The 10104-nt window shown below is 33.7% G+C and overlaps 1 protein-coding gene across 1 annotated transcript in view; it reads right to left on the bottom strand.

Moving 5' to 3' along the window:
- Positions 1 to 237: 237 nt before the first annotated feature.
- The window catches only part of LOC108773692 (chondroitin proteoglycan-2), a 10580-nt gene continuing 713 nt past the window's right edge, over positions 238 to 10104 (bottom strand). Inside the window, exons 2-3 of the mRNA XM_018539595.1 lie at positions 2894 to 3304; positions 238 to 1145 (exon numbers count right to left, since the gene is read on the bottom strand). Of these exons, the coding sequence (XP_018395097.1) occupies positions 835 to 1145; positions 2894 to 3304 (722 nt within the window). The 3' untranslated portion in view covers positions 238 to 834. The remainder of the gene's footprint in view (positions 1146 to 2893; positions 3305 to 10104) is intronic.

The following is a 10104-nucleotide window of genomic DNA, read 5'->3' as shown; positions in this document are numbered from 1 at the left end:
GGTCCTCGAAAATAGTTCCTCATTTTTACTCACTCTAATCCCATTTCTTCAAAAACAATCCTATATTTGTACATATTTTATCAAATTAGTAGACGTTTTTCTTTTGCTATTTACGTTTTCTTTAATATTTTTAAAAGATTATCTGAAATTTTTTAAATTGATCTTTATACGACATGCTTGATTAATTTTATTCCAGTCTTTCTAAATTTGTAAAAATATTCAAGTCCTTCAAAACTTTTACCTTTCTTAACGTTAGAAAGTTTTATTCAATTTTTCATGAGTTATCTTGGATCACAAATTAATTCATTCAATTGATAAACTTTTCACTTTTTATATTTGAATTAATTGAAATAATAAATTTGTTGCTCATTAATTAGGATGAACCGGACCGTGTAATTATAGGCAGTTTTGCCACTTTCACTTTTACTCAAATTTGAATTTTACAATATATTTGTATGAAATGTCTGAAAATCAAATCCTTTATGATAAAGATAAAATAATGACTTTAAAATTATGACCACGAGAAAGAACGGAACTCTTTTCTTTGAGGAATTGCGAGACTTCAACTTCTCCGATATACAGAATAATATCGGGACGTTGAAAAAGATCTAAAAGTTTTAAAAATATATATCTCAAAAATGTAACTCTATGAGAATTCTAGAATTATAAAATTGCGGAACTGTAAAATCATGCGAAAATCTGAGGAGACTTTACGAGAGAACTTCTCGAGCTCTCCGCATCGATCGACGATCTCCGGGATCTCGCTCGTCGAGAAGGGATCTCCTGGTGCTTCCTTCGTCCTTCCAAGTCGGATAGGACCAACCTGCTACGGTTTTAATTCCTGGGACGCGCCCGTAGAGGAATCGGCAGGGCACCCGATGGCAGAGACGACACGCCAGGCGGCAGGTTCTCCTCCTCAGGTTCCTGTTCGTTGCGACCATCGGGCAACTCGCCTTCGGTGGATGGTGGCGTCGTGGGAACGTCGCAGTCTTCCGTCGGCGGTACCACACACCTCAACGATCGTCTGTCGAACACCAACATGGCCGGACAACGCTGCAACCGCGGGTAACCACCCTGGCACTGCCAGTAACGGTTGCACGACTTGCCCAGAGGCACGTTGCCGTTCGCGTCGTCGTTGCAGAGTGCTGCAACAAGACTTCGTCTTATTCCTAGTCTAACTGGGCGCCTATGGTTCTTGACGCTTTCAAAGAACTAGTTAATGACGATCGAGACACGCGAGATCGTGTAGCTCATATACATATATGTAAATATACCAACCATTATCTATAATTTTGATAAAATTTTGTTAAACGATTCAAAGTAAAATATTTTGTTAAAATAGAAATAAAGAATACGATTTTGCATTGTAAATTGGTCGATCGTTTTTGATAAATTTCTTGTTACTTTATTGCAAACTGATGATATCGACTCAGTGAAAGTCAAAAACTTTCGTTCGGGATCTACCAATGATATGGATTAATTCGAAATTTAATTATGCAGTGTATACATTCGTGAATATCTGTTATTTTCTTCTTTCACTTTGTATATACGTGTGGGGTGATTGCTGTAATTTTCGAGACTTCTCTAAGAATAATTAAAAAATATTGAAAAGTAATTCATTATTAATCGATCATCTGTTCTCTCAATTTGTTTTCTTTCCTGACATTACATTATCTGACATCGTCGGAATCATTTGCTTGGTAACACTTCATTTGCAAACTTGCTCAGATTTTTAAATATAACTATTTTCTAACTATGATGTGGATTCCAACTGTCTGCGTTCTTCTTTATTTATGGACTTTCAATATTTTACCACTTTAACTATTTTAATTTATATACTTGCAACAGTAAAGGATATGAGGACTACGTTACCGAAAAAAATTTTGTAGATTTCAAATAGCTGCATAATTATAATTTACTATAACATTGATAATGACCCGTTTAGCATCGAAACGTTTGTTGTAATATTTTTTTACTATTTTGAATCAAAATTCCTTACTGGCTCTTAAACCTTCATTTGTCTTTTGTTGTTTTATATAGAGCCTTCTATTATATATTATTTTTATTATTAATCATTTAGTGATTAATTATTATTCGCGTTGACTTATTACTAATTACTAATCATTAATCAAATCATCAATATTTAAATCAAATATTTTTATATGTGTGTAGAAAGTACTTATTTGAAATATTGTAAGAAATATCTAATATTTATTCTAATCTTGAAATACCTTTCATTACTTCAAACCTTGTAAAAAGGAAATACGATCTCGCGTACGATCGATGCATCAGCTAGTGTTTGACATTCAGAAAGAGGCGATGCGAATTAATAATAAACGTGTTTTATCGTATCCCGAGGGCGAAGAAGGGGAGAAAGGCGCGACGAGAATTCACTTCGAATGCTAATTAAGTGCCTCGCCCATTTTTCCTTGGGCACTGACTCCTGGAAGGAGCCGAGAAGTAGGTACGAGGAAACACATCGCGTTCATCCTGTCCGCCCACTTTCGAAAGTGAAAATAATCGTTAAGATTTTGCTTCTTGCAAATTAAGTTCGCCTAAAATCGCATCTTAAAGATGTATCCGAATTTAGCCGAACGCCAATTAATTCCAAAGATAAATGTTATTACAAAGATAAATAAGAAAGCGAAAAGATCCAAGTGTGGGTTTAAAATAGTCAATAAGAATCGAATGCTGTTTGCAGAACATCCGGCTTATTTCTTAAAATACTTGTTGATAAAACTGTGATCATTAACATGATTTTTTATGGGAGATAATAACATGCCGTTTTTGTCTTTCTTCACGAATCGTTTCAAGTTTTTAATGTATAAATTCTAATATCCAAACTTTCTGATAAAATTCCCTGGCCTCTCGACCTGCCGATTATTGTACTTACGATGCTTCTGGCATCCTTCGACGTTCTCGGGCCAATCGCAGGACCTAGCCCGTTCATTATAGAGCAGACCACCTATGCAGAGCTGCTCGGTAGCAGTGCCGTTCCAGCAAGTCCAGTACCTGGTGCAGGAAGTCTCGTGGCCAAAGATACCGTATAACCAGTCACAATGCTCGGTCGGGATCGGCGGATTTGCCTGGCGTTTGCCGTCACAGTAGTTTGCACGCCACGGATAATCGCAACCTTCGGTGACACCGCGGTGCTTGCCGGCAAACACGAGACCATTCGGACAGTCGAAAAGCTCTGGGCGACCGTTCACGCATTCCCAATAGCGATCGCAGTACTCAGTGTCGCCCACCACCCGCGACTTTGTCTGGCACGGGTCCTCCTGTTGCTGCTTCTGACCCAGTGAGCCTGTAAACGTGAAAGTGTAAATGCTTGTTATCCTGCTAATTGAGTTATCTTTCATACTTCTTAAGATGAGATTTGTTCAAGTCGTTGGGATCATAGCGAATAAAAGATCATTAGGGAAGATTAGGATGCAGTTTCGTCCTTTGACGTGGAATTTAGAAGAGTATTTATTTCCTCATTCCTTTGACGTGATTAATTTATGATTAAAGATGGTAGTTTTCTTCTCTTCCTGGTTTTTCTCTCTGCCTCCTTACTTTCTCGACGCTAATCGAGCTACGTAAATTGTCTGGATGTTCAGTAATGAGCTCTCAAATTTATCCGCCAATTTATCGTGTCATTAACCTTCCTCGATAAGTGCTAATTATCCTTTCAAATACCTTTCGTTCTCGTCTAATGAACCGCGATTACGAAATATCAGAGTATAACGTATATATAACGTATCAAAATCACGAATTCCACCTGCACATGTCCTCGGCGAAGGACACTGAACGTCCCGCGAATATTAAAGATTGCCGGTGTGTATATATATATTTACTAACAATATGTAATTTTGGAATTCTTTAGCGTAGCAGTAAAATTTATTGAGTCAATTCGAAAATTACGAAACCGTTGTTGTATGAACGGAATTAATCTACTGCTTAAGGATATCGCTCTATTGATTAATGCGTGAGATGCCTGATGGAATGCATATCCTTTTCCGCATTATAGAAAAATATTCCACACGACAGAATGACATCATAAGTTCTTTCATCAAGTCGCGCAGTTCTTTGCATATTCAGTCGAAAGTGAGAAGTTAAAACTAGCTATTAATAATATCATCTGTTTTATTTTTATTCAGAATATTCTATTATAGAGATATAAAAATATTTTATTTTTATGGAATTTTATACTGGAATATTTTACAACTTTTTTCTTAGACGCCTCAAGAGTATTCTCTGTGACTTAACAATATTATCTAAAAATATTTCGCGATTTAAACAAGTCTCTCAAATTTATGATCTTAAAATAGAAGAAAACTTTAGGGGATTCTATAAATTTTATTTTTATTCTTTTTATTTAATTATACTTAAATAAGGAATTAATATATATTTTCATTTAAGATTTGCGTCAAAGTTACATGCGTTGATCGAAAGTATGCAACAATAACTGCTGGTGCCGTTTTACCATGATGTTCAATCGTTTCGCTAATGATTCAACAGGAAAGCAAATAGTAAAATAAGGTGGGAAGCCAGCACGAGGCACGCTCCCAAGACTGCTCTCGAGTGAAAGTGCCTAGCCTTGACTTGCAACCTTCGGGGGCAGTCCTGCTCCACACCCCTGCTCCACCTCTGGACCCTAAGCTCCCCTTTAATGCACGAAAGATTCGACTGACCAGATGGTTAACCTAATGTCATTCTCGATTCCAGTTGGAAATTTCCCTCATGTTTGCTAAAATTTATCTTAAATTCGTTCAAAGTAAATTCTAAGGCGCGTTATCGAACAGGAATTCTTTGGATTTGCCGAAATACCTAAGTCATGAATATTCCAAAGTGTCCTAACTACACGGTACCCAAAATACATCTTTCTCGAAACCGTTCTGCTTTTATCTAAAAATTTTTTTTGTATCATCAGTCATTTCGGAGAAAATTAATTGTATTATACATACACATTATATATGTTATTATATATTTTATATATATATATATATATATTTTATATATATAACCTTGATTTAATATGTAATTTAATTTATTTTTAGTTAATTTTCTAAAAAATTAATGTGTGTGTATGTTGTGTTGGAGAATTCATAGTAACATAAATTTATTTTAGTTTGTAAGGGAAGTTTCCTATTGTTTGTATTCCACTTACCTTATTTTATAAAATAAAAAAATATAAATTGACATGTAATCATTCGTCAACAATTTTATTTCTAATTTCTTTATATATTTTCTATCTCCGTCTTTTTCCTTAACTTGTAAGCTATATTATTCCGACCGCCCACCCTTATGAGATCTAATCTGAGAATGGAATGAACCCCTCACTCTTGCTCAACCTTTCTCTTTCTCTCAGGATCTGAAGATTGAGATTAAGATGAAAATAAAAGATCTTTAGAGAACAACCGACCGGAATCTTCGACAAGTTCTGTCTCTCGGTGCTCGAAGCAAAACGAGAGGTCATGACCTTATCTCTGAAACCATTTCGCAAGATTTCTAATGATACCACGTCTCAAATTTTTTATTTTCATCTTAATCTTGATTACTTTATTAAAGTGACATTAATCATGATACTTAAGACTCATCAGTTTTATGTCAATCATCTTTGATTACAAAGTTCATAATAAATTGCAAGAAATACTCAAAATATATTTAGAAATACCATAACGAATTTTTTCATATTTTGAAAAATGTTGCAAAGAAAATCAGAATCTCGAAAAAAATTTTCTGTCAAGTAATAGTGCGACCTCGATAATAATAGTCTTGTTGATCATCCTGTTTACATGCTATAAATATACTTTTATGTTATAACCTGTAGCCACAGAAAAGTTGCATGTGTTGGCTAACTAGTCTGAGCGAATAAGGGAAGGAAAGCGAAGCCCGATCGATCTCACGATACGTATAATCTCGTGGGGAAGCAGCTTTGCCCGTTTGAGAAAGGACGTCTGAAAGATTGTGAGTTTCCACCAGCACAGATTGCGTAAATTATAGCCTTAATTATCTAAAAATATCTTTATAACATCTAGGTCGTTAAATATATACATATCTACTTTCTCCCAAATTATGTACTTTTAAATCTAAAGTCCACAAAGGTAATTTGAAAATTTCATATTTCATTTCTAAAATATTCTTTCACTTCGCGAGTAAAACAATAGCCATAGAAGTCTTTTAGTTCTATGTAAATACTAAAAATTAGAATTCAAAATAAATGCTTTGACTGCAAAATAAAATTAAAATTAACAACACATTTTCATTTTCTCTATTTATATGATACAAATTTTTTATAAAATACATTTATTTGATATAATATCAATTATCAATTTTATATATTATTTTTCCTTCCTCTCTTTTTATTAATCGAACAAAAGAATAAAAAATTTTCGCGTCTTTTTCGAACGAGTTGTAAGAAGAAATTCTTTACTGCGATAACTGGAACGTATCCAGATTGATACGATTACCACGCATTATCTTTCAAGAATTATGCAAATGTCGTCAACGATCCTTAATAAGAGCCGTGGCCACCCATGAGAGCAATCCTGCGCTCGAAATACAATATAAAGAAGATAAATCCATTTGGGCGCAAGACCGGCGCGATTAATCAATTTGCGCGCTCAGCCGTCACGGTATCGCAAATAGGTGGAGACATCCACGGAGACGTTGTGGCAAATTACGCAACCGAGACGCTTAGTTAACGTGGCACCAGGTTACTTTCCCTTCCTTTACGACTCCTTGTAGGCAAGTAGCCGGAGCCGCAATGGCTTGGCAGCCGTAATAGCTCGCCTGAAAGCAGGATCGGTCGGCGGCGCTTTGCTCCTCGCGAGGATTTCACGCTCCATGCAAAACACGCGGCTCCGGATGAGTGACGGTTTAAGGAAGTCCCTCGCTTGGAAGGATTTACGAGGAATCGATTTTGCGCTGCAGGAAGAATTCTCGCGGCGTATATAGATTTATTGGCGGTTCGGTGGATTATCAACGTGCAAAATATCATCGTTAATTTTTAGAAAGTATACTTGAGAAATAACGCGCGATAAAAATGTAAATGTCCTAATTTGAAAAAAAATGTCTCGACGTAATTTTACCGTTGGATTTGGGGAAACGATTTTCTCATACAGAATTTTTGCAACAAGAAATAAATAATTTGGCCTACAAGAAATTGATACACTACAAAAAATGTACTTAATTTTAATAAATATTTATGTGAATAGTTCAACTGAAGGTTTATTTACTGCAAATAAATATTTATTCAATAAAAAAGCATTCGTTAAATCAAATTATTGGTTCTTGTTCCAAATAAATATATCTTAACATTTAATAAATATTTCGTTGATACACACCTTTATTCAAACAAATGATTTATCTAAATTTAAAATGTTTTCATCTGAATTTTACTGAAATGAAATTTGACACATTCCTTTTTTTAATTAATATTTGTCATTAACATTTTTCAACATCAGTGAATTGTTAAAATTTTTAGTTAAATGTCATCACAGTTGTTAAGATGAAAATGTTTTTGATAAATTTTCTAGAAATTAAATGTCTTATAAATTTCATTACCGGATTAGACGAAAAAATGCATTCGGCTTTTATTTTTAAATAGCAAGGCAAATTCCAAAAATATTTCTTTTTTTCTCTTTTTCTGTCTCTTATTCTCGGCCTTCTCACGTTCCTTTCCATGAAAAATAAGCAAACTCGATCTTTCCTGAGACCGGTAGAACTCAAGGAACGCAAAGTTGATGCCCCACCTTATAACTCGGCAACGTTCCTCGACAAGAGCGCGCCGCGTCGGAACAACAATGGCGTTTACGAGATCCGTTTTTCCTTTCCTTCCTATTTGCACCCTTTTTATCGATCGATCAATAATTCAAGTCGAACGAAACGTTTTACCCGATGCTATTACATCGCTACTTCCGGAACCGGTCAACGTTTACGTTGCAATTCTACGCTATAGGCGCGTCGGGAAAGCAGGCGTGGGAAGCAGACAAATAAATGGATGAATGAATGGAACTTTTCTCCGCAAAGATTACGCACAGTGGCTGCCGATCAGTCTCGAAGTAATATTTTCAAATGTCGTCGTAGAAAGTAAGACTTCTTGCGTAAGCGTTATAAAACTGAGTTATCGACAATCATATATTTTCAAAGAATCAGATAGATTTCTTCGTGTAGACATCGCTATCATCGACGTTTAACGTTTGTGACAAAAAAGAAAATGTATGATAAAAAAAGCATTCATGGTACGTAAACATTATGATTCGCAAAGAAAAGAGGATATTAAAAATTAAATTAAATAATACAGAGATAAAAATAAAATTAAAAAATATATAGAACTTTTTTATTATAGTAGAAACCAATAAAAATTAAAGACGATAAAATATAATTATATTATTATATATAAAAGACATGCGATAATAAAATAAAATTTAAATGAAAAGAATAAGAAAATAATATTTACAATATATTTATTAATAAAAATGATAAAAAAATTTTGGTAACTAGAAAATAACAATAACATTCATACAGTAATTGAAACAACATATCTCTCATTTAAAAGAGAATAAGATTTCTTCGAAATATTTGAACTTGAAAATGAAAAAAGCGTGAGCAAATATACATAATAAGTAGTTTCCACCATAAAAGTTGTTCGCTAAATAATTATAGGACCATAAACAATTGAGAGAAAGAAACAGAGAGAAAGAAGAAGATAGAAAGAGAGAGAGAGAGAGAGTAAAGTGCAGACTGAGCTACTTTCATATTTTCACTCCTGGCACACGGGAGAAAGTTCTTGAGATGTGTGAAACCTGGTGAATGGCCACCATTGTTCTTACGGAGATGCGTGTAATAATTGCGGAGCAGTGGATCGCTGTTTACTACAGATTCTGCACCACGAATGTCGCGAGGATTGTGCAATGAAAATTGTTCTCGAGCTCATTATCTAACTCCACGACATTGTTCTCCTTTATCAGATTAGTATTTATGTAATTTTGTCGCACGAAATTGCTCGTTAGTTTTCTCTACTTTCGCGAACATGGAACTAATTTAATGGAGTATTATTCTTAGAAGTTATCGTATCATTATAATGTTTATATAATTAATAATTATACATATAATATACCACTTTATTATGTAAATTTTATCGACTCTCATTTCCTTCAATACCACCAAAAAATTGCCGACAAAGAAATACGGAATTATTAATTCAATATATTAAATTATTCAATCATTAATTTAATTTGCATATCTGAACACGTTGAAATCGATGAAAGAACAAAACAAAATAAGGAAGAAAGAGAAAAAGAGAGTTTAATGGGCAAATCATAAATATACAAATGATAATTCCTATTCATTTAATAGAAAATCTATAATATTTCTTACCTAATGCGAAAGTGATAATAATTACCACTAGTTAATCATACGTATCGACAGAACGATACGATAATCAACCGTTCAATAAGAAAACTAAATAGGTCGCTTTCGTGAATCATCGATCTCGCAAAGGACATGAGACGATCGCCTTTAATCAATATAACGTCTGCGATTATCACGAAGATTCGCAAAAGAAAGTAGAACGATCCCGCAAGGTTTTTTAGTTTCACTAAAATGACGACGGCTGCGTGGAAATTTCACCGTTTTCATTTTCGCACCTCGCTCAACATGTCTTGGTTTTATTGATCGACTGTTATTATTTATAAAGATAGCTAGGCGAACGTACCTATCTCGAAAGTGAAAGCCAAACGGTCGATAGATCAAGTCAAGATCAAAGGCGATCGGCTTCTAAAAATATCAGATATTTCTATGATTTAATTTAAACAATGCTACTAAAGATTTAATTTTTATATTATTGAGATGAGAGAGATATGTATTATGAGAAAAAGGTATGATTATGTTTATAAAAATAACTTTTAAATATTAAAAATTATTAAAATTTATACAATATTCTTATTATCAGAATATATTTTTTTTAATTATAATTTTTAATAATTAAAAATTAATTAAATAATTACGTTTAATTAATTAATTTATTAAATTTCTGTAATAATTAATTTTTCATTAATGGTGTTATTAAGAACAGAATAAAATTATGTAAAATTAAAATGTAATTGTCAAATTTTATAA

The sequence above is a fragment of the Cyphomyrmex costatus genome, unplaced genomic scaffold (genome assembly GCF_001594065.2).
Source record: "Cyphomyrmex costatus isolate MS0001 unplaced genomic scaffold, Ccosl1.0 scaffold216, whole genome shotgun sequence".
NCBI lineage: Eukaryota > Metazoa > Arthropoda > Insecta > Hymenoptera > Formicidae > Cyphomyrmex > Cyphomyrmex costatus.
The sequence above is the reverse complement of the archived record's forward strand: the minus strand, read 5'-3'. Positions and strand labels throughout refer to the sequence as shown.